This window comes from Chrysemys picta, chromosome 12, assembly GCF_011386835.1.
Source record: "Chrysemys picta bellii isolate R12L10 chromosome 12, ASM1138683v2, whole genome shotgun sequence".
NCBI classification, from domain to species: domain Eukaryota; kingdom Metazoa; phylum Chordata; order Testudines; family Emydidae; genus Chrysemys; species Chrysemys picta.
In genome coordinates, this window is record NC_088802.1 from 9,350,230 (window position 1) to 9,374,802 (window position 24,573).

General features: G+C 52.0%; 1 protein-coding gene across 1 annotated transcript in view; it reads right to left on the minus strand.

The window, feature by feature from the left end:
• Positions 1-6,086: 6,086 nt before the first annotated feature.
• The window catches only part of LOC103306842 (zinc finger protein 585A-like), a 63,207-nt gene continuing 44,720 nt past the window's right edge, over positions 6,087-24,573 (minus strand). Inside the window, exon 7 of the mRNA XM_065564693.1 lies at positions 6,087-11,676. Coding sequence (XP_065420765.1) covers positions 10,923-11,676 — 754 coding nt within the window. The 3' untranslated portion in view covers positions 6,087-10,922. The remainder of the gene's footprint in view (positions 11,677-24,573) is intronic.

Below are 24,573 nucleotides of genomic sequence, written 5' to 3' on the forward strand. Positions count from 1 at the left end.
GGCTAAACTGACTGCACAGGAAGAACCGACAGCTGGAGGCAGGGTGACCAGACAGCAAGCGTGAAAAATCGGGACAGGGGGTGGGGGGTAATAGGAGCCTATATAAGAAAAAGCCCCAAATATCGGGACTGTCCCTATAAAATCGGGACGTCTGGTCACCCTAGCTGGAGGCAAGGGGTAGGAGTCAGGGTTGAGGCACTACCAGACAGTGGCAGCCGAGAGGGGGAAAGCCCAGGATGGGGCAGGGCAGAGGGGTAAAAGTTACTCCCAAATGGGGCCAGCCAGCTGCAATGGTTGCAAAAATAGGGTATGGGGATCGTGTCCTCTGCCCCTGCTTCCCAGGGCTGTTTTCTTGAAGGCGCAGGACATCCCGTTCTCTAGACAGGGCGGCTCTTCCCGATCGGATACGCACATTTGTCTTTGCTGTTGTTCTGATTGCCTGGATTGAACGGCAACTGGAACAGGTACAGAGAAGGGCCACTAGGATGATCCGAGGAATGGAAAACCTGTCGTATGAAAGGAGACTCAAGGAGCTCGGTTTGTTTACCCTAACCAAAAGAAGGCTGAGGGGAGATATGATTGCTCTCTTTAAATATATCAGAGGAATAAATACCAGGAGGGAGAGGAATTATTCCAGCTCCGTACTAATGTAGACACGAGAACGAATGGATATAAACTGGCCATTGGGAAGTTTAGGCTTGAAATTAGACGATGGTTTCTAACCATCAGAGGGGTGAAGTTCTGGAACAGCCATCCGAGGGAAACAGTGGGGGCGAAAGACCTCTCTGGCTTTAAGATTAAGCTTGATAAGTTTATGGAGGGAATGGTTTGATGGGATAACGTGATTTTAGTCAATAGGTCAATAACGTGCCATCGCTGGTAATTAGTATCAATGGTCAATGTGGGTCTGGCTGGAGAATCTTGCCTGCATGCTCGGGGTTCTACTGATCGCCATATTTGGGGTCGGGAAGGAATTTTCCTCCAGGGTAGATTGGCAGAGGCCCTGGAGGTTTTTCGCCTTCCTCCGCAGCATGGGGTGGGGGTCGCTAGCTGGAGGATTCTCTGCGACTTGAAGTCTTTAAATCACAGGATTTGGGGACTTCAACAGCTGAGTCAAGGGAAAGTGGGTGGGTCAGCTTTTGTGGCCTGCATCATGCGGGAGGTCAGACTAGATGATCATAATGGTCCCTTCTGACCTTAAAGTCTATGAGTCTTTTTCCTGTAACCCACTGCAAATGGAGTTTTGCTCCTTTAAATCATTTACTTTTTTAAATGATATTTTTGGCCACTGTCAGAAGACAGGCCACTGGGCCAGATGGGCCATTGGGCTGACCCAGTATGGCCGTTCTTATTACTCTTCGCACTTCGTCATTTACCTTCATTAACATTGCGCAGACGGATGTCCTTGTGCTATTTAATTTATATTTTTAATAGTAAATCATTGAACATATTAATAGTTGCTAGTGGCTTCAGCCATCACAAATCACAGAGTTTCTGGTCTAATGCTTCCTGTTTATATTCTGACGCTAGTTTTTAATTCTAAATGTTCGTTCTTTCTTTCGGATCATATGACTTCAAGGCTGACTGATTTCCTGTGTTGGTGTCAAAATTTCTTCAGTTACTTTTGATTTACCAAAAGGGATTGTCTTTGTCAACTGTTATTCGCTTCTCCATCCAGCACCCTAGTGCTTTTTCACATCACCACATGTGTGTAAAACTTGACTCCCAGATAGTCACTAGACCAGCGGTGCTCAAACTTTAGCCACCCTAGGACCCCCATTATGATTTTAAACATTTTGGGGACCCCCAAGCCTCCCACTCAGCCCTTGCTCTGCCCCCTTCTCCGAGGCCCCACCCCCGTTCACTCCATCCCCCCTCCCTCCGTCAGTCACTCTCCCCCACCTCACTCACTTTCACCAGGCTGAGGCAGGGAGGTTGGGTGTGGGAGGGGGGGCGGGATCTGGCAGGGAGTTTGGGTGCAGGGTGTGGGCTCTGGTTCGGGCACTGGTGGTACCCCCACTTTTAGGGAACTTCTGTCCCTCTTGGTAAGGGACCATTCAATCTAAAGTGGCCCGTTAACACCTCTGTAGTCTGAGGACAAAAAGGGGCCTTAGTAGCTTATAGGTGGTTGTAATAAGCCATAACTCCAACAGAAGTTGGTCCAATAAAAGATATTGTCTCTTGTCTCTCTAATATCCTGCGACCCACAGGGCTAGAACAACACTGTTTACATTTCTATAACATTCAATTCTGCTTTGGACTTCCAGTAACATGTGCCTCCTCCTCCCCCTTTGTAATTGAAAATGTATTAAAAAACCCCCATCCAGTGCAAACACAGCCAGTCCTTTGTTGTCTACACAGAGATGTTGATTGATTGTGCTACGGAATTGTTTGTACACCTCTCCCTCGATATAACGCCACCCGATATAACACAAATTCGGATATAACATGGTAAAGCAGTGTTCTGGGGGCTGCGCACTCCGGTGGATCAAAGCAAGTTCAATATAACGCGGTTTCACCTATAATGCAGTAAGATTTTTTGGCTCCCGAGGACAGTGTTATATCGAGGTAGAGGTGTACTTCTAATTGCAGATTTTAATTTCATAACCGTCTAGGTGTGCTACATATTTTGCCATGATACATCGCAGGGATGTTCCTTATTATGACACGTTTAGTGTTTTGTCCTCCCAAAATCGAAGATTTTTTATAATGAATTAGCCTGATACTCCTGGCATTGGTCAGGTGTGTGGGGGAATAGCGCTGACCTCACCTAGTCTTAGGGCTGAAGCCCCGAGCCCCGGTGCCCCCTCACTCCCATGGGGCGGAAGCGGGGAGCAGCGTGGGGCTGAAGCCCAGAGCCCTGGTGCCCCCTGCAGGGCTGAAGTGGGGTGCGGTGCAGAGCTGAAGCACTGAGCCCCAGCACATCCCCCCATGGGGCTGAAGCCAGGAGCAGTGTGGGGCCTCAGCCCTGAGTCCCCCAACCCCCTGCAGCTGGGAGCAATGTGGGGCTGAAACCCTGAGCTCCTCCCACCTCCCTGAAGCCAGGAGCAGCGGGGCTGAAGCCCCACTGCCACGGGCAGAAACCTTGAGCCCATGGGCAGAGTTGAGGGGGAAGAAGGGAGTTGCTCCCACAAACTGCAGTGCCTTATCCAGAGTGGGGTAGTCCTGGGGGCAGCCCCCTCTTCCCCCACCTCCTCTTCTCCCTCAGCCCCCCTCAGGCCCTACCCTCTGGCCAGATCCTAGGCAGGATGACAGAGCCAGGCAGTGAGGGGCAGCTGCTCCTCTGGTGATGGTGCCCTGGAGTGGGCAGCCGTGGCATTCCCCCATCTGCTCCTCAGCTCCCGGCCTCCTTTGACTGCTCACGCAGCCGGCCAGAGCTGCCCAGGCAGCTCCGGGCCCAGCAGAGCCCTCGGGGAGAAGCCACCGGCACACAGCCCCAGACAGGTGGGTGGCCTGATGAGGTGAGTCAGGGGCTGGAGGTGGCCCTCTCTCCCTGGACCCTGCTGTGCAGAGCTGGCCCGAGCCCTGCCGGTCCTTGGCCCCCCCAATAGAAGTCAAACTATGCCTATGCCCCAGGGTCCCACCCGTGGCCTGAAGAGTGTCCGGCCCCCCGCGCCATTGGGCCCTGGAGTTTTTCTAGCATGTTGAGGGCAGCCTCAGAAAGAAAAAGGTTGAGAACCCCTGGTCTATGCCTAGTTCACCGATTGGTGAAACTAAGGCCACGTCTACACTACAACATTAAGTCGACCTAACTTACATTGGCAGACAGCCGCTGCGGTAATTCCATCGCTCGTGCCGACGGTGCGCGTCCTCACCCGGAGCGCTTGTATCCAATGCACTGTCAGTGTGGCATGGCTCCTGCCAGCCCGTGACAGTCGAAGTAAGCAACGCAGTGTCGACAGCCACATCGACCTTGACTCTGCACCGCTTGGGGAGGCGGTGTTGCTAAATCGATGTAGAGTGGTACCTCAGTGGGAGCCGAATAGGGTGACCAGGTGTCTGGTTTTTGACCGGAACATCTGGTGGAAAAGGGACCCTGGTGGCCCAGTCAGCATTGCCAATCAGGCTGTTAAAAGTCTGGTCGGCGGTGCTGCATGACTAAAGCAGGCTAGTCCCTACCTGTCCTGGCACCGCGCTGCACCCCGGAAGCAGACAGCAGGTCCTGCTCCTAGGTGTGTGGGGGGGTCTCCACACGCTGCCCCCACCCTAAGCACTGGCTCTGCACTCCCATTGTCCGGGAACTGTGGCCAATGGGAGCTGCAGGGGCAGTGCCCGTGGGCAAGAGAAGCGTGGAGAGCCACCTGCGTGCCTCCACCTAGGAGCCGGACCTGCTGGTCACTTCCAGGGCGCAGTGTCAAGTCAGGACAGGCAGGAAGCCTGCCTTAGCCCCTTCCCCCCACCCCCACTGCGCTACTGACCGGAAGCCACCCAAGGTAAGCCCACACCCCAACCATGCACCCCCCTAAACCCAGAGCCCCCTCCTGCACCCCAAACCCCTCATCCCCAGCCCCACCCCTGAGCCTGCACCCCCAGAGCCCTCACCCCCCCAGCTCTGAGCCCCCTCAACCCCTCATTTCTGGCCCCACCCCAGAGCCCGCACCCCCAGACGGAGCCCTCACCCCCTCCCGCACTCCAACCCGCTACCCCAACCCAGTGAAAGCGAGTGAGGGTGGGGGAGAGCGAGCCACTGAGGGAGGGGGAATGTGGTGAGCAGAGGACAGGGCCTCGGGAAGGGGCTAGGGTGTTCAGTTTTGTGCGATTAGAAAGTTGGCAACCTTAGAGCCAAATTGAAGTGAGGACACTTCCCCAGCTAGGTTGGCTCAAGGCAGCTTGCATCACGCTAACCCTGTAGCGTACTTCTGGCCTAGTCTGCACTTTGTTTTTGCAGTGGGAGGGCTAAAGCATGTTAGTTACCCCATGGTAAAAACAGACATTTTCTTAGTAGGATCCACTGTGTTTTTCACATATTGAGAAGTTGAATCCCTACTTCAAGTGCAAAAGTTATCAGCCTCTGAAGTTGCCAGTGTCTCATAAGAGCGGCCACACTGGGTCAGACCAAAGGTCCATCTAGCCCAGTGTCCTGTCTTCTGACAATGGCCAGTGCCAGGTGCCCCAGAGGGAATGAACAGAACAGGGAATCATCAAGTGAGCCATCCCCATCACCCATTCCCAGCTTCTGGCGATCAGAGGGTAGGGACACCACCTTTCTGGGGGGGTTTCTATTCTGATGGGCAGCTCCTTCATGTCTCTCATAACATGTATGTACAGCATCTAGCACAACAGGGCACTGGTCTTGGGCGGGACCTGGAGGTGCAGCTCTAAGACAAATCATCATGTTCGTAAATGAAATGTGACACATATTCATGGGTGGCGGGTATCACCGGCCAGGGGAGGCTAAGACTCCCCAAACAGCTAGGCATGGCCATGCCCATGGTCCTCCCCGAGGCCCCCTCATGGGTGCCCTGCTCTTCCCCCATGGGGCCAGCCAGCCAGCAGGCTGGGACTTGGGGCGGCTGGGGCACGGCTCCTCCCGCCACAGTGAAAGGCCTGGGGCCCTGGTGGGGAAGGGTGGTGCAGGGGCGGCTCTATGTTTTTTGCCGCCCCAAGCCTTTGGCAGCCTGCCTGTGGGAGGTCCGCTGGTCCCGTGGCTTCGGCATACCCACCGCCAAATTGCTGCCGAATCCGCAGGACCGGTGGACCTCCTGCAGGCAAGCCGCCGAAGGCTGCCTGACTGCTGCTGTCGCAGGGACCAGCGGGCTGCCCCCCGTGGCTTCCTGCCCCAGGCACGTGCTTGGAGTGCTGGTGCCTGGAGCCGCCGCTGGGGTGGTGGAAGGGACAGGGCCTCGGGGTTAGCTTCCTGGAACAGGTGGTTCACATGCCACCCGTGCCTATATTTCGTCGCCCGTAAAGAACCAACGGGGAACAAATTGTGGCATGAGGATCAGGCCTAATAAAATGTGCATGCGCGCACACACATACACACACACACAGGTGGGAAAAGCACACCTCAAAGAGGCTTCCTTGACAGCCTCTGAATCTATTAAAGGCCATTTCTACTCATAATTCAAGACCAAGGACACTGGGAGTTTGAGAAACTAAATTCTACTTTATATTTTCAAAGCAAGAAATAAAAAGCTGCCCCCTGTCCCAACACCCAGCTCAGCGCGGTGCATTTCAGCCCCAGCCCAGCCCAGGACAGTGTTGTTCCCAGCTGCCGCGGGCCTCAGCAACACAACCAACATTTTACAGCGGGCAGAAAAGTGCAGAATCTCTGGGAGAGATGCCGGGATCTAGTCACAAATGCTCCGAGAACAGGAAACCCAGGGAAAGCGGTTTCATGGGAGCCAGAGAACGGGGTAAACTGACAGCAGAGTCGGCATCTCTAGTCCCAGCCGAGGCTTTTATCCCCATGGGGATGCACCTGGTGGGTGGGGCAGAGACAGTCTCCCCCCACAGGATGCTGTGCTAGACGGGAAGGGGTGACCAGGTGGGCTATCAGCTTGCTTGTCTCTCCAGCCTCGGAGATGGAGGTAGACCTGTCTTCAAGGCTAGTCAGACCTACTGATGTCCCCTGCTTCCTTCTCAGCTCTGCACAGCCTCGTCCTCTGAGGAATCAGATGACCCCCCTCCACATCGCTCAACTTGAAGCATCATTCGTTGCCCTTTAGGATTCAGGGATGGCTTCACCCGCTGCTCAGATGGCATTTCCTATCGCTCTTTTGCCCAGGTGCAGCGAGTTAACAGTTCTCAGCCTCAGCTGTCTGGCTCTCCAGAGCAAACCTTACCGTTCCCCCTGTCTCCCGCCTCCCACCCTGACTGGATCCCCTGGCATTGCAGGGATCGATCAATAGCTTCCTTCTCCATATCACTTGCTACCTCTTGAACTGTGACCCTCACAATCACCCATCAGCGTGTACGTCGATACTTATTTATAATTGTCATTGTTCAACCACCACTAAGGTCACATGGCGAAGGGTGGGGAAGCAGTAAAAAACAAACGAGAAAGGACTATTCTGGCAAATGCTCATTTGTCAGAGGCAGGTATCCAATAAATCCGCTGTACATCCTACCAAGCCAAACTAATATCCAAGTATGTGATCCAAACGTCTTCAGGAAAGAGAGAAACCCAAAAGTACAAGCGATGAAAATCCAATTTCAAGTTCACATCAGTTGAAATCCAAGAGCATGTTGCATCTGACTGAAATACAGGAGACCAATTTTGCCCGTGTTCCTTTTTAAATTGGCTACACCTACTTCACTTTGTGCCTCATTGGTTGTATTATTTACAATAATTTTAGCACCATCATAATGAAAGGAAAACAAAAACAAAAAAAATCCCCCAAACTTGCTGTCTGCAACCAATCTGAACTTTGCAAGGAAAAAAGCCCAGAAGCCACTTTATCAACAGATGGAAACTGGGATTTCAATTCGGAAGGATCACACCGTGTCTGGGATTCAATTGCATTCCTCTTCCAGGTCTGTGACACTTTCATCTCCAGCAGGGCCGGCTCTGGCTTTTTTGCCGCCGCCGCCGCCAGCCCCCCCCCCCCCCCCCCCAGCCCCCCCCCGCAGCGTGGCAGGAGAGGGCGTCGAGCCCGGCCACAGGCCTGCAATCCCCGACCGACCGGAGCGCCGGGGAGAGGGGGGCGAGCCTGCCGCGGCTCCGCTCTCCCCGGCAGCCAGAGCGCCGGGAGCAGGGAGGTGAGCCCGGCCGGGGCTCTCCGCTCTCCCCGGCGGCGAACCCGGCCGGGGCTCTCCGCTCTCCCCGGTGGCCAAAGTGCTGGGAGGAGGGCGGAGAGCCCCCGGGGGCCAGAGCGCTGGGAGCAGGGTGGCGAGCCCGGCCGGGGCTCTCTGCTCTCCCCGGTGGCCAGAGCACCGGGAGCAGGGAGGCGAGCCCGGCCGGGGCTCTCCGCTCTCCCCGGCGGCCAGAGCGCCGGGGGGAGGGCGGCGAGCCCACTGCTGCTCTGCTGTCCCCGGCGCGGCCCCGCTCTCGGGCCGGAGCGCCCCGCTGCGCCGCCCCCCTCCAGGCGCCGCCCCAAGCACATGCTTGGTGGGCTGGTGCCTGGAGCCAGCCCTGATCTCCAGCCCTCAGGAGTCTGATTTAGGATCAAAGAAATCAAAGTGCCTGGAGAGCCAACACTTTGGGAGGTGGAAGGGTGGAATGTGGGGAGGATAAACAATCCATGAGCTAATAGGGGGGTGGAGGATCAACATGGTGATGGAGGGAATTTCTCTGACTCATCCCATCACCCTCCAGTAACCCACACGCTGAGTCAACACATTTTTCTGTCCCCGCTCCAGCTATTTTAGAATCTATTCAATTCTGCTTCATAAAATACAAAAGGTAGAAATATAAATGCTCCTTGGCACAAGCGAGAGCAAGGTAAGAATCACTTGGAATGACACAATCTGTCCTGACAAGGGGGAACTCGGTGCCTGTAACCATCACACCTCTAAAGGAGGTGCTGCTATAAATGAGATCATAGAATCATACAAAATTAGGGTTGGAAGAGACCTCAGGAGATCATCTAGTTCACCCCCCTGCTCAAAGCAGGACCTAATCCCAACTAAATCATCCCAGCCAGGACTTTGTCAAGCCAGGCCTTAAAAACCTCTAAGGAAGGAGATTCCACCACCTCCCTAGGTAACCCATTCCAGTGCTTCACCACCCTCCTAGTGAAATAGTTTTTCCTAATATTCAACCTAAATCTCCCCTACTGCAACTTGAGACCATTGCTCCTTGTTCTGTCATCTGCCACCACTGAGAACAGCCGGGCTCCATCCTCTTTGGAACCCCCTTTCAGGTAGTTGAAGGCTGCTATCAAATCCCCCCTCATTCTTCTCTTCTGGAGACTAAACAATCCCAGTTCCCTCAGCCTCTCCTCATAAGTCATGTGCCCCAGCCCCCTAATCATTTTCATTGCTCTTCGCTGGACTCTCTCCAATTTGTCCACATCCTTTCTGTATCGGGGGTCCAAAACTGGATGCCATACTCCAGATGTGGCTTCACCAGTGCTGAATAGAAGGGAATAATCATTTCCCTGGATCTGTTAGCAACATTCCTACTAATGCAGCCCAATATGCCATTAGCCTTCTTGGCAACAAGGGCACACTGCTGACTCAAATCCAGCTTCTCATCCACTGTAACCCTCAGATGTTCAGGCTCAGTCAGGAACACTGGCTGAAGTTGGACCCGGATCAGAGGGAAACGTGCTAGCTAACCCCAGTTGAACCCAGACCATATTTCCTAGCCTCGGAGGCTGATGCTGCCAGGGCTGAGGTGGGATTCCTAGGTCTCTAGCCTTTTCTAGGCCTCTTTCACGGGCTGTATGGAAATCAGTCCCTGTCAATGCCTGAGTGTGGAAGGGAGCAGAAGGAGTGAACAACAGGGAGCAGAATCTCTAAGCCCATCCCTCTTACTCCATCATCCTCAAATACTAGCGAGTGCCAGCCTAGAGCCCCATCTGGTTCCCATCTACACAAGCCCCAAACCTTCAGTCTTCCAGTTTCCGGGTCTCCTAATATTTCATTCCGCAGAACCCAGAGCCCTGGGGGACTGGTAGAGGGGAGTGGACACATTGTCAGCTGTCAGGGACACGTCCCTTGCAGGGAACAGCTCCAGGTAGTGGAGTGGGAGTGGGCGGCAGGGGATGGATCACTTGATGAGCGCCCATGCTGTTCATTCCCTTCAGGGGCACCTGGAATTGGCCACTGTTGGAAGACAGGATACTGGGCTAGATGGACCTTTGGTCTGACCCAGTCTGGCTGTTGTTATATAGGCAAGTTGGGGAGCCCAGCCCAGGGGCTGGTGGAAGATGGGGGTGGGGACAGGTGTCTAGAGTGAAGGTGGGGCCTGGCCCAAATGTCCTTCTCCTCATCTCATGGCAGGGGGATCCTGGCTGGGAGGGGGAGGGAGAGGGGGGAACTTCAGCCAGGCAGAGGGAGCATCTGGAGGAGTTTCTCTCTCTCCCTTCCCCCACCTGTGGCCCATCAGCTCAGCAGGTCTGCCTGGGGTTTGCTTAGACCAGGCAGAGCCAGAAGGTCACCAATCAGCTCTGGTTTGGCCATTGCTGTGTCCTCACCCCAGCGATGGGCAGCTGGGTGCTTGGGAGCCAAATGCCACAGATACATGTGGGAATTAGGACAGTGGTTGGCACTTGTAGAATTTCCTGTGTGAAGTCTCTGAGGTCTGATATCAGCTTAGTCTACGCTACAAAGTTCTGCCAGCATAGCTATGAACATAAGAACATAAGCACGGCCACACGGGGTCAGACCAAAGGCCTATCTAGCCCAGTATCCTGTCTTCCAACAGTGGCCAGTGCCAGGTGCCCCCGAGGGAATGAACAGAAAAGAGAATCATCAAGTGAGCCATCCCCTGTCGCCCATTCCCAGCTTCTGGAGGCTAGGGATACCCTCCCTGCCCATCCTGGCTAATAGCCATCGATGGATCTATGTTGGCGAGGAATGTGAAAAAAATCATAAAGCCCCTAGACAACCTAGCTATCCTGGCGAAAAATCCCAGTGTAAGCACAGCTAGTGCTTCTGTGAGCTTAGCAAATGTCCTTCCAGGGGGTGGTTTAGCCATTTCAACAGATCTCCTTCTGTTGGCTTAAGCTGCGTCTCCACTAGGACACTGCCAGCAGAGATATACCGGCCAAGGCTCTGCAGTGTAGACAAGCCCATTAACTCTGAAGGATTTTCCAAGCTAAGGACATTTAAGAGGCATTTTCCCTGTATAGATTTGCCGATGGCTGGCACAATCAGACCCCGAGTTATAGCTGCTCTAGGGTGACCAGATAGCAAGTGTGAAAAATTGGGACAAGGGTGAGGGGTTAATAGGCACCTATATAAGACAAACCCCCAAATATCATGACTGTGCCTGTAAAATTGGGACATCTGGTCACCCTAAGCTGCTCCCACATTCAAGGTTTCTGGGCCATGTGAAGTCTCTGATGCGTAGTAAGGTTTGAGCTCTGATTGAAACGTTTCCCACAGTCGAGGCATTTATAGGGTTTCTCTCCGGTGTGGGTTCTCCTGTGCCTAATAAGGGTTGAGTTCTGATGGAAGCTTTTCCCACAGTCAAGGCATTTATAGGGTCTCTCCCCTGTGTGGATTCTCCGGTGTGAAATAAGGGTGGAACTGTCGCTGAAACTTTTCCCACAGTCCAAGCATTTATACGGTTTCTCTCCCGTATGGAAGATCTGATGTTTAATAAGCTGTGAGCTCCAGTCAAAACTTTCCCCGCAGTCTAAGCATTTATAGGGTCTCTCTCTCGTGTGGATTCTCTGATGCGAAATGAGGTTTGAGCGGCAAATGAAACTTTTCCCACAGTCCGTGCACGTGTAGGGCCTCTCTCCCGTGTGCAGTCTCTGGTGCGTAATAAGATCTGAGCTCTGATTGAAGTTTTCCCCACAGTCGGGGCACTTGTAGGGCCGGTCTCCCGTGTGGAGTCTTTGATGCGTAATAAGGTTGGAGCTCTGATTGAAGCTTTTCCCGCACTCAATACACTTATAGGGTCTCTCTCCCGTGTGGATTCTACGATGAGAAATCAGATTGGAGGTTTGACTGAAGCTCTTCCCACACTCCGTGCATTTATAGGGTTTCTCTCCGGTGTGGGTTCTCCGATGAGAAATCAGATTTGAGCTCCGATTGAAGGTTTTCCCACACTCAGTGCATGTGTTTTTTCTCTCTTCCGCATGGATTCTCTTCTGGGCTGAGGTTTCCTTGAGGCTTTTATATCCTTCCTCACAATTAAGGGTCTTACCCACTCTTTTCCGCGGTTGGTTGCCCAGACGCTTCTTTGACTTGTGCTGTTTCCCCCAGTTTTTCCCCTGCTCGCAACTCTGGGGGAAATTCCCCTTGGATCTTTCTGATAAGGTCCCCTGAGATGCCACTTGCTCAGGACCTTCCCGCTGTAGATTCTCCTCCTTTTTGTCATTCTCCATCCCATCACCTGCTGGAATAAAGAGAAAGAATTCAGACATGAATCATTCCCCGTGCTTGGGTGAAAGGAAAGGACGAGGAAGAGTGAAGAGGGGAAACACAACAAGTGTTGGGGAAATTGAGAAACGTATAATTTACTGAACCATCTGTAATTGTTCCTTCTCTGAAGTGGGCACCAGGAGCTCCATGATCCATTATAACTGGGTTACATCTCCACATCATCCAAGCATAGAGGGGACGATGTGTGTGAAAGACAGAGAGAAAATAGTAGTAGTAGAAGAAGAGCCATAATTCTTGAAAGATGAGGAAGAATAACCCTGTTGCGGTCGATCACAGAGCAGGGGGATGAGATCCTACATCTGTTAGCCAGGGTGGATGAGTGGGAAGCCAGATGTGACATCCACCATGATGATACAACTGATTAGGCCACTCTGATGACTGCCTAGGAAGGAGTACTGCGGAAAGGGATCTGGGGGTCATAGAGGATCACAAGCTAAATATGAGTTAACAGTGTAACCCTGTTGCAAAAAAAGCAAACATCATTCTGGGATGTACTAGCAGGAGTGCTGTAAGCAAGACACAAGAAGTAATTCTTCCGCTCTACTCCACGCTGATACAGACTCAACTGGATATTGTGTCCAGTTCTGGGCACCACATTTCAGGAAAGATGTGAACAAATTGGAGAAAGTCCAGAGAAGAGTAACAAAAATAATGAAAGGTCTGGAAAACATGACCTATGAGGGAAGATTGAAAAAATTGGGTTTGTTTAGTCTGGAGAAGAGCAGACAGAGAGGGGACATGATACCAGTTTTCAAGTACATAAAAGGTTGTTACAAGGAGGAGGGAGAAACACTGTTCTCCTTAAACTCTGAGGATAGGACAAGAAGCAATGGGCTTAAATTGCAGCAAGGGAAGTTTAGGTTGGACATTAGGGAAAACTTCCTGTCAGGGTGGCTAAGCACTGGAATAAATTGCCTAGGGAGGTTGTGGAATCTCCATCACTGGAGATTTTTAAGAGCAGGTCAGACAAACACCTGTCAGGGATGGTCTAGATAATACTTAGTCCTGCTGTGAGTGCAGGTCCCTTCCCGTCCTATGACACCTGCTGGCCACAGCCCTGACATGGGTGAGATGAGGCAGAACTGGGAGAGCTCATTCACAACATGTTTATGGGAGTCCCCGCTTTTTGCTTCACTCTCTGATGGCTTCAGTGTCAGTTTGATTGATTCCTCATCTGTTCGGGCACCTCTCGTGATTTCCCTTTCCTTAAAGCCCTGGAGATCTGGGATCCACGGCTCTTCCCCTCGTTCCAGCCGGCTGATCAGGCCAGGTTGGGGGATGGGGAATCCTGCTCAGGGCGTGAAATCAGACAAGATCAGGGTGTGTCACAAAGAACATTCCTTGATCTTAACTTGGCCCTGCTCTCGGCTCGGGGGACATGGAATCTGAATGGATGGGACCATGGTCAGGAGCAGCACAAGGTTCCTAAAAGTGGGGGGGAAAACTGGTGCCTGACCCGTGGCCCTGAGCCTGAGGCCCCGCCGAACCCCTGCCCTCGCATCATCCCCTTCTGCCCGAGCCCCCACTCTGCCTCTTCCCCCAAGACCCCGCCTCCCGCTTTTTCCTCTCCGCCCCCTCACCCTGTAGCTCACCCCTATGTCTGGTAAAAAGAGGCAGGGCATAGCCCCCTGGCCACCTCTGTTCTGGTGCCCCTGGCCAGTCACTGAGCCCCCTTGGGACGGGAAGGGGGAGATGTGCCTTTGACAGATTTGGAGCCGCTCTGTAATAAGTTATGAATATTATATGTTCTCTTTTTCTGACAGTTGTAAGGGTAGTGGCTGCAAGACTACAAGGGGTTAATTCAAGAAAGGCTTGGTTGCAGGTACACAGGAAGACAGTGACTTCAGATAACCACCCTTTGCACTCAAGATATGCTTGTGACAGAGTGCTGGAGGCTAATAAGTGAACACTTAGGCACCCATAGGTGCTGACTTTTGGTTTTCCCCAGGCATGCTCCTCCCTGAAGCCCTGCCCCCACTCTACCCCTCCCCTAACACCCCACCCTTGCTCGCCTCTTCCCGCCCTTGCTCCGCCCCTCCCCCGAGGCCCCCACCCACCCACCATTCACTGCTTTCAGCCCTCCCCCAAGTGCCTCCCCCGGCCTCTAAACAGCTGATTGGCGGCCCTGCTGAACAGCTGATCTGCAGTGCCGCAGAACAGCTGTGGCTGATGGATAGTGAGCACCCACTATTTTTTTTCCGTGGGTGCTCGAGTCCCAGCGCACCCACAGCGTCGGTGCCTATATAGGCACAGATTTGTTCCCCAGGAGAAGACTGATTGGGGACTATTCAGCTAATTAGCTGGTCAGTCTGGGGACTGATAAACCAATTAGCCATCCGTAGCGGGCTAGGAAAGAAGACACAGGAAGGACGTGGAGAGGGGCAGATGGGATGGTTTGTGGGGTTTAGATGAAACTCCATTTGGTTTTCAGGTTATTTGCAGTCACAGTATTCGCTGCTGCTCACTAGTTCCTGAAGGGAAGAACCGTGGGCCTATTTCTAACCCCCAAGTGCCCAGAGCCCTGCCCAGGGATGGAGCTAGTCCCGGGAAGGGAGGGGAAGAGGGATTCTGTGTGCGAATGAGAATTCAGACAGGCAGGTCGGGACAGTTCTTCTGACACCTTGAGATCTGGAGGGGATGGAGCTAAATGAGCATCTCCACTGGGTTTCGGACTCCTCCATCCCATGGGAAGGGGTGTGGAGATCTGTCTCTCTCACTCTGGAGCTGAGGAGTATCAGGCCCATGCCCCTGAAATTGAAGTGGCCAGGGAAGACCCTGAGAAGAAGCTGATCTGGCCACATCCCAAACCCCTCAGCTTCCAATAACCGAGGCGACAGGAACCCCTTACCCGGCAAGGTCACCGTCTCATAGTTCTCCTGCATGACGTCCCTGTGGAGGGCTCTCTGAGCGGGGTCCAGCAGAGCCCCCTGCCCCTGGGTGAAATACACAGCCACCTCCTTGAAGGTCACTGGCCCCTGAAACAACAAGAGACTCCCACTCAGCACCTGCTGCTCCAGCCACAATCCCATTAGTCACAGGGGAGGAGGGCCAATAAAATGGAAGCTCGGGGGGGGAGGGGGGACAGCGTAGCAGAATCCCACCCCCACCCTGCTCAGAGCAGCCAGGAGGCTTCAGGGTGGGGAGAAAGAGAGAGCCCCTTGTCTCCCTCCTCCCCCCCCCCGCCCCAGCAGATGGTGGAGGGCAGGGGCCTTCCCGTTTATCACACACCTACTAGCTACAGGCTGATACAGGAAGTGGAGCCGGCAGAGAACTGGGAATACCAATCATATCATATTTCCTCTCATACACGAGCATCTCCACTTCCTCTTATTTATCACCTAGGCTCCTCGCATTAGACGATAGACAGTTTTTTTTTTAAAGTGTTACTTATATGACTCTTTGCACTTGGATTTGTCATACCTATGATGACTTGAGGCTGGTTTACAAGCTTGGGTATTGGGTATTGCCCTGTTATCCCCCTCCCACTTCCTGGTTAGTTTAAACCCCTCACGGTTGTTCTAGCAGCTCATCTGTCGCCCAGGAGTTCGGTGACCCTACCACTGAAAGAGAGGCTGTCAGAACCATATGGCCTCCTCTCTCCATGGTCAGCGCTGTGACTGCTAGTGCGGATGCATGGGTGTGACTCAGTATCATATTGCCTCTGTATAAATCCATGGTACGCCCGCATCTGCAATACTGCGTGCAGATGTGGTCACCCCATCCTCAAAAAGATATATTGGAATTGGAAAAGGTTCAGAAAAGGGCAACAAAAATGATCAGGGGTATGGAACGGCTTCGGTATGAGGAGAGATTAATTAATAAGACCGTGACTTTTCAGCTTGGAAAAGAGATGTCTAAGGGGGGATAGGATAGAGGTCTATAAAATCACGACTGGTGTGGGGAAAGTAAATAAGGAAGCGGTATTTACTCCTTCGCATAACACAAAAACGAGGGGTCACCAAATGAAATTAATAGGCAGCAGGATTAAAACAACCAAGAGGAAGTATTTCTTCACACAACGCACAGTCAACCCATGGAACTCCTTGCCAGAAGATGTTGTGAAGGCCAAGACTATAACAGGGTTCAAAACAGAACTAGATAATTTCAGGGAGGATAGGTCCATCAATGGCTATTAGCCAGAAGCTGAGAATGGGCAACAGGGAATGGATCCCTTGATGATTCCCTGTTCTGTTCATTTCCTCTGAAGCACCTGGCACTGGCTATTGTTAGAAGACAGGACACTGGGCTAGATGGACCTTTGGTCTCACCCAGTATGGCCGTTCTTATGTTCTCCCCTCACTGTGCATTGTTACTGCTCGGAGAGGGGGAAGGGATTCGCATCCTTCTTGAAATAGGACACGCAATGCGGTGACTTGTGGAGGGAAGCCAAATAAGCATCAATGAACTATCAGAAACTAAAACCACTGGGGGATAATTAATGCAAATCCCTAGACTGATAAACGAGTGTAAAAAAACCACTCTCACTGGTGAAAATTGCATACCCGGGGTTAAAGAAACAAAGAACTGAGCATTGTAAAAAGGGGGAAGGGTTTGAAGGACTTTGAAACCTACCAGCGTCTCCATGTGGAAGGTGGGTGAGGGCTGATAAGACAGGCCTGTGTGTCAGCTGTTTGACAGTGCTGGGGAGTTCAGGTTAGGACCTGCTTTCTGCTTAAAGGTGGAACTCTTCTAATCACTCTAAAATCTGCATGGGTATTCGGATTGTCTTGACATTTGCTGTGCGGCATGGAAATGTGGGGGCGGCTTAGTGACCTACATTTAAGGTTGTTTGATTATGTGGTTCTTGAGATACATCTCCCCCCCCCACCAATACAAGTTTTTTTTAAGGTTCAGGGATTCTACCAACATTTTTTTTTGCACAGCCTAGGGATCAAACCAGGGCTCTGCTCTGGTACAAAGGTCTCCTTCACTTGAGAGCTACTTCAGCAAGTGCATGACGTCCACTACCCCTTTGGGTCAGCAACATTGAAAATTATATTCACCAGAGAATGTCTAATAAGCACCTACCTAACCGCTCACACTAGGGTGATCAGATGTCCCGATTTTATAGGGACAGTCCCGATTTTTGGGTCTTTTTCTTATATAGGCTCCTATTACCCCCCACTCCCTGTCCCGATTTTTCACACTTGCTGTCTGGTTACCCTAGCTCACACGGCGCATGCACACTGGCATGTTCCTTCAGAACAGTTGTAACCGTCACGGGGATGTGTCACTTGGGGTGACCGGACACTTATATTGTCAGGTGCAGCCACCTCCTTATTGGATTACTGAATTAATAAACAATTAAGTAATTAGTAACTTCAATTTGTATCACATTCAGTCATGTTCATTTGATCAAATTTCTAAAAAAAAAATAATCATCGGACTGACGTATTTTTAAATATTTTTTTGGCCTTTGAAGAAGGAATTGGGAGCCACAAATAAGTAGCAGGGAATAAGGAGCCAATTTCAGCCTCCTAACAGTTCTGCAAATTAAATACCTACCCCAGTGGCTCTCAACCTTTCCCGACTCCTGTACCCCATTCAGGAGTCTGATTAGTCTGGCGTACCCCCAAGTTTCACCTCACTTAAAAACGACTTGCTCACAAAATCAGACATGAAAATACAAACGGGTCACAGCCACTAATCCTGAAAAATTGCTGACTGTCTCATTTTTACCATATAATTGTAAAATAAATCAATTGGAATAGAAACATTGTACTTCCGTGTCAGTCTATAGTCTATAGAGCAGTATAGACCAGTCATTGTCTGGGTGAGATTTTAGTTTGGACGGACTTTGCTAGTACTTTTTATGGAGCCTGTTGTACCACTAAGGAAATATCTAGATGAGTTAAATTCCGCAATGGAAGGTGTCTGTGTACCCTCAGGGGTACATGTACCCCCGTTTGAGAACCAATGGCCTAGCCCATGTGTTTGAAACCCTCTGGGCTTCAGCTTCTAGTCAGCTTTCCCATATGTGCCTGGGGACTTGGGTGCTAATTCCATTGTTTCAGCCACTCAATTATAATGCTTTCTTCAGCGTTATTCTGAATGGAAGGCAGGGGCCAGGCCTGCCCCATAACAAGGTTTAGCCCAACCCATAACAGCATTTACACCTTAATCAACTCAAAGTCACCTCTTGGATTTTCTTTTTGATAAGCTAACAGGTTAAACTCTTTAAGGGCAGGTCTACACTGAGAACGCTGCATAGACACCATTGCAGCACTTTAATGAAGACGCTTTAAGTGGCCAGAAGAGAGCTCTCCCTTTGCCTTAGTTAACCCACTTCTGCAAGAGGTGGAAACTAAGAAGCTCTCCCACTGACATAGTGCTGTGTACACGGGGGGCGAGGTCGGTATAACCATGTTGATCGGGGGGATGGATTTTTCAGCCTCTGATTGACGTAGTTAAGAACATAAGAACGGCCATATTGGATCAGACCAATGGTCCATCTAGCCCAGTGTCCTGTCTTCCAACAGTGGCCAATGCCAGGTGCCCCAGAGGGAATGAACAGAACAGGGAATCATCAAGTGATCTGTCCCCTGTTGCCCATTCCCAGCTTCTGGCAAACAGAGGCTAGGGACACCGTTCCTGCACATCCTGGCTAATAGCCATTGATGGATCTATCCTCCATGAACTTACCAAATTCTTTTTTGAACCCTGTTGTAGTCTTGGCCTTCACAACATCCTCTGGCAAGGAGTTCCACAGGTTGACAGTGCATTATGCCGACAGAGGTGTGTTGTGTAGACCAGACCTAAGACTTTTGCTATAAAGCACGTTCTCCGGCCCCTGAATCTTTTCTGCACGCCTTTCCAATTTTGCCAACATCCTTTTTAATATGTGGACACCAGAATGGCAGGCAGTATTCCAATACCAGTCTCACCAATGTTGCAGAAAGGTAAAATCACTTTTCTATTCCTACTCACTGCTATTTAAACATCCAAGGATCGCATTAGCCCTGTGTGCCACAGCATCACACTGGGAACTCATGTTGAGTTCCTTATCCACTACGACCCCTAAATCCATTCCAGAGTCACTGCTTTCCAGGAAACAGACTCCATTCTGTAGGTATGGCCTACACCAGTGGTTCTCAACCAGGGGCACCCAAAGGTCTTCCAGTGGTACATCAACTCATCTAGATCAGTGTTTCTCAACCTGAGGGTTCTGACCCCCAGGGGGGTCGCAGGATGGATTTAGGGGGGTTGCAAGTGCAGGGCCGGCATTAGTGGTGGCAAACAGGGCAATTGCCCAGGGCCCCACAAAGCTAAATTACACGTTTCAGCTCCAGGTGGCAGGGCTCAGGCAAAATCTAGGAGCCAGAATGGGTAGGTATTGAGCTGAGGGGTGAAAACATCATCTATTATCTCTTATTGGATAAAATTATGTTGGTAAAAGAGACAGAGCTCTTCGTCAGCTCAGGCCCAGACTTAAGTTAAAGTGCTCTGCGTAAGTTCGAAAGCTTGTCTCTGTCACCAACACAAGTTGGCCCAAGAAACGATATCCTCACCCACCTGGACTTATTGAGGTAGGCCCTATACAAACACAGAACAGACCTCTGCCCTTTGTGCCTTTGAAAATCACGCCCTAAAATCCTAGTGTAAATAAGGCCTTTAAAAATATAACAACAGAATAAAATAACATAACAAAAATGGTGAGTTAGCAGGCTTTGTCCCTTTGTAGTTTGCTTATAGAAAGAAAGAGATCTTGGAGTTGTGGATACTTCCCTGAAAACATCCACTCAATGTGCAGCGGCAGTCAAAAAAGCAAACAGAATGTTGGGAATCATTAAGAAAGGGATAGATAATAGGACAGAAAATATCATGTTGCCTCTGTCTAAATCCATGGTATGCCCACATCTTGAATACTGCGTGCAGATGTGGTCGTCCCATCTCAAAAAAGATATATTGGAATTGGAAAAGGTTCGGAAAATGTCAACAAAAATGCTTGGGGGTATGGAACGGCTTCCATATGAGGAGAGATTAATAAAACAGGGACTTTTCAGTTTAGAAATGAGATGAATAAGGGGGGATAGGATAGAGGTGTATACAGTCATGAGTGGGTTGGAGAAAGTAAATAAGGAAGTGTTATTTACTCCTTCTTATACCACAAGAACTAAGGGTACGTCTATACCCAGCCGCTAGTTCGGTGGCTGGCAATCGAACTTCTGGGTTCGACTTATCGCGTCTTGTCTGGATGCGATAAGTCGAACCTGGAAGTGCTCGCCGTCGACTGCGGTACTCCAGCTCGGCGAGAGGAGTGCCGCGGAGTCGACGGGGGAGCCTGCCTGCCGCGTGTGGACCGAGGTAAGATCGAACTAAGGTACTTCGAACTTCAGCTACGTTATTCACGTAGCTGAAGTTGCGTACCTTAGTTCGATTTGGGGGGTTAGTGTAGACCAAGCATTAGGGTCACCAAATGAAATTAATGGGCAGCAGGTTTTAAACAAACAAATGTAAATATTTCTTCCCACGAGGCACAGTCAACCTGTGGAACTCTTTGCCAGAGGATGTTGCGAAGGCCAAGACACTAACAGGGTTAATAGAAGAACTAGATAAATTCCAGGAGGATAGGTCCATCAGTGGCTATTAGCCAGGATGGGCGGGGATGCAAAACCAAAGTCATATTCCACTTGGTCGGGCATTAGCTGACTCTGGAGGAGAGGAAAGCAGATTTGTACAAATTGGTACGTTAATAAACACTGTTCATGCAGTGGGTTTTTTTCCCAAGCCAGATCCCCAGCTCCTCTCCATCAGCTGCAGTTCCATTGACTTCCCCCGAGTTATGGAAATTCACCAGCCCCTGGAGTTTGCAAAGCACAGGCACATCGCACCCCTACACTGCACAGGGATGTGCAAATTACACACACAGACACACACACCCACACACAGACACACACACACCCCGGCCTAACCCTCTTCCCCTTCCTCGCACATAGAGGCGCAGTGGCTGGGAAGGTTTCTTTTCCCCAGACTTACCAGGTGCTGTCCCTGCAGACAGAGGCTGCTCGGCTGGGATCCTCCCGGCTCTGGAGTCCCAGCTCGGCGCGGGGCGGGGGAAAGGGGATTGGGGACTCACTCACCCAGACCCCAACAACAAAGAGTTACTGTAGCGACCGGGGAGGGCAAGTCGCATCACTTCCTGCTGCCGGGCCAGCGTGACCCCCGCCCAGCTGGCGTCTGGGTCCTAGCGATAAACTGCCTCGCACCGCAGCCCGGAGGCGCTGGGACTAGGGGGGCCCGCACCCCCCGGCTTGAAGGGGTTTCCATCCTAGCCAGGGTTTGCAGTTTGGTTCAATGGCTCTCACCCCCCCACACACAAATTGTTCCAGTGCCCCTGCTGCAGATCCCCACGCTTCACCCTGCCCCAAGCCCCCCTGCCTTTTTAGGGGTGCGCCCCCCCGACACACACAGGCAGCCCCTCCCAGCAAATCCCCAGCCTCCTGCAGGGGACTTTAGTCCATGACTCAGAAGCTGGGGGTGATTTGCAGGATTCCCCCCCCCCGGGGGGGTCCTGCTTTGGGGGCCCGTGTGCAGAACGGGGTTTTTTTGCACAGAGAGGGACGCTGCGCTCGCTCTGTTTCTTGTTTATCTTCCTGGGTCAGACGCCGCCTCCTCCATTGTGAGCTGGGAGCCCGGCTGAACCGCTGCTGCTGCCGCCCCAGCGGATCTGTGCTGGGGAGAGACCGGTATTAACCCCCCTCTGTGCCCAACCCAGGGGGTGACTTTCTCCAGTGGCTGGAACCAGCCCCTGGGGCAGCCCCGGGCTCTGCCCACACCAGCCCCTGAACTGGAGCCTGCAGGTGATGGAGACCTGGGGAAAGGGCTGGAGCCAGTGAAAAACTGCTATCTGCTGTAATGTCCTACCAACACACTGCTATTGGACCTAATCGGTATGGGGTAGCAAACTGTAACCAGGAGCAGTTTCTGATACGTAAGGTTGTGCTTATTTGCTGACTTGTCCTAATTTGCTAAAACTTGACAGTGGTGTGGGATGGAACCATAAAGTCTTTGGCTTCCAAACGACCCTGCCTGGTGCACAGACGTATTGATACCTCTGAACAGAGAGAGGTCATTTAAACACCCTTTCTTTTGCAGCTTCGTTTCCTGTGTGGTGTCAAAACTAGAAACACAGATGGCATTGCTAAAAGGACTAGCACATACTCACTTGTGCATATTTTCAATGAGGCTTATGCAAATATAAATTAAATAGCACATCTGCACAAGAACAAAGCTAAATGATGACGTGCTAAGAGTAATTCAGGAAATCCAGCAGCAGATAAGACAAGTTGGTGAACTGCTCGGAGACTCTATGCAATCAGATACACTGATGAGCGAGTCTTTGTTTCTAAGGGGGTATATGTAAAATGTTCCACTAAATCAAGTCTCCTACCTTAGCTTATATCCGATAGAGAGGAACTGCAGTGACTAGGCATTGGGATGCCTGTGCCTTTAAGAACCCAGCCCCGGGAAGCCCATGCTTCGAGGTGCTGTCTGTGGGAGGAGAAATAAAAAAGCCCCTCTGCCCCCCACCCTATTTTTGCAAACACGGGTGTCTCAGTCCACCGGGGTAACGGTTCCCCCCCCTGCCTCTCCCAGTGCTGGGGTTTTACCCTCTGTCAGCGCCTCTCCCCTGAGCTTAACCCCAGCTCCTCCCCTCCCCATCCCTGCTTCCAGTTGCTTGACCCCCCTCCCCAGCCAGTCAATTTCCACTCCCAGGCCCTCGCCACCCCTCTCCTGCGATTTGCCCCCTTTGCGCCTTTTTAACCCCTGTAAAAAGCAGTCCGCAGAATCTTATGCCAAGTAAGGGCAGGGTGAAGGGCAGTGGCTTCAGCAGATGTTACCGAGCATGCTCAGTTCGTGTGAGCATGCTCAGTACACCCCCAAGTAGCAAATTAAGAGAGAGAGCAGTTTTTCACACTGCACCAATGGAAGCATTCTCCCATTCACCTAGCTGGATCTATGCTGGGGGTTAGGCCCGTGTAATGTCTAGGGGTGTGGATTTTCCACACTGCACTGAGAGAAGTAGTTGTGTCAGTGGTGCCCAAAGTTTTCAGGGTCATGCCCCCCCTTACCCCTGTCCACACCTGCCCCCACTGAACTGGGACCAGGAGTGGGACCGTGGCTTGTGGGAGTGGGGGTGGTGCAGACAGGAGTAAGGGGGAGGGCCAAAGTTGGGGCCGCAGCTGGGGGTGGGTCTCGGGCCAGGAGCAGGGCTGGGAATGGGGCCAAGTTTGGGGGTGGAGCTGGGGACGGGGCTGCCTGGGTGGCACTCTCTCCCCATCTCCCTGTGGGGCCTCGACTGGGACAGGAATGGAGCCGTGGCCAGGGGGGAGGAGTGGGGCCAGGCAGGGCCAGCTTTATGAACTTTGGGGCCCGAGTCGAATACTTGGTGGCGGCGGTCCGGGCCTTCAGCAGCAGGGGGTCCGCTCCGAGTCTTCCGTGGCACCGAAGGACCCCCCGCTGCCAAAGTGCTGCCAAAGACCCAGAATGGACCCCCTCCCCCTGCGCCCTGCCAATCGGGTGAATCGGCCTAAAGCCGGCCCTGGGGCCAGGAGCAGACCCGCAGCCAAGCTGCGGTGGGGGCTGGCAGCCGGGCCTGCCATCAGGTGCGGAGCCAGGGATGGGGCTAGGCACAGGGCCAGGAGCTGGGGCTACAGCTGGGGGCGGAGCCACAGCAAAGCTGGGGGTGGGGCTGGATGGCACTCTCTCCCCCTCCCCCCTGAGCCCCATCACGCCCTGCCTGAACATTCCTCCCCCACAGTTTGGGGACCTCTGAGCTCTGTCAACCTATATTTTAAGTGTAGACCAGTTAGGTTTAAAATGTGGGTTTAGTCCTGGTGGGTCTGCGCTGGAATAAAGCGACTCTGAGTTTTCCCAGCGTGGCCAAGTCTAGAACGTTTATCTGCAGGAAAAAAAACCTGGGGGGGAACCCGGCTGCGAGACGGACTCACACCCCTCCTGAGGCCTCCCGCATTGCCCTGACAGGCTGCATTACTATGATCACATTTTGCTCCTGATCATACCATCTGCTGTTTTAATTTTGAGGGAACAAACGAGCCCAGAGAGTCTTCGCCAGACCCTGTCCCTGAGCCTTGAACAGTTAAACATGATTTGGGGTCCTGAGTACTGAGATCTGGATTTGCTTCGGCCCGTGGCAAGCGACAGACAATTCATGCCAGACTTTGGGGAAATTATTCATTCAGATACGCAAAAAAAAAAAAAAAAGAATAAAAATGTAAAACGTTGTGAAGTCAAAACGGAGTGCTTATGCAAAATGAACTTAATCCAACCGCATTCCGTTCCCCGTTCCAGGGAGAGGATCCCGGTTAGAATCACTGATGCGGTCAAACAGTCCTTCTTGGCAGGGAAGAAAGGGTTCGTTCTGTGCCGGGAATGGTGGGAACTTTCCCTGCTTTTGACAAAACAGGCAGAGAGAAGTGGAGGAGAGAGGGGATAGGAACGGGGGATGGTGGTGGTGGGGAAAATACAGCTTTTATAGCTGCTCTCAAGACACAAGTTCAACAACTGAGCTCCCAGTTGGGGTAGGCCCGCTAGACCCCATTTAGGACA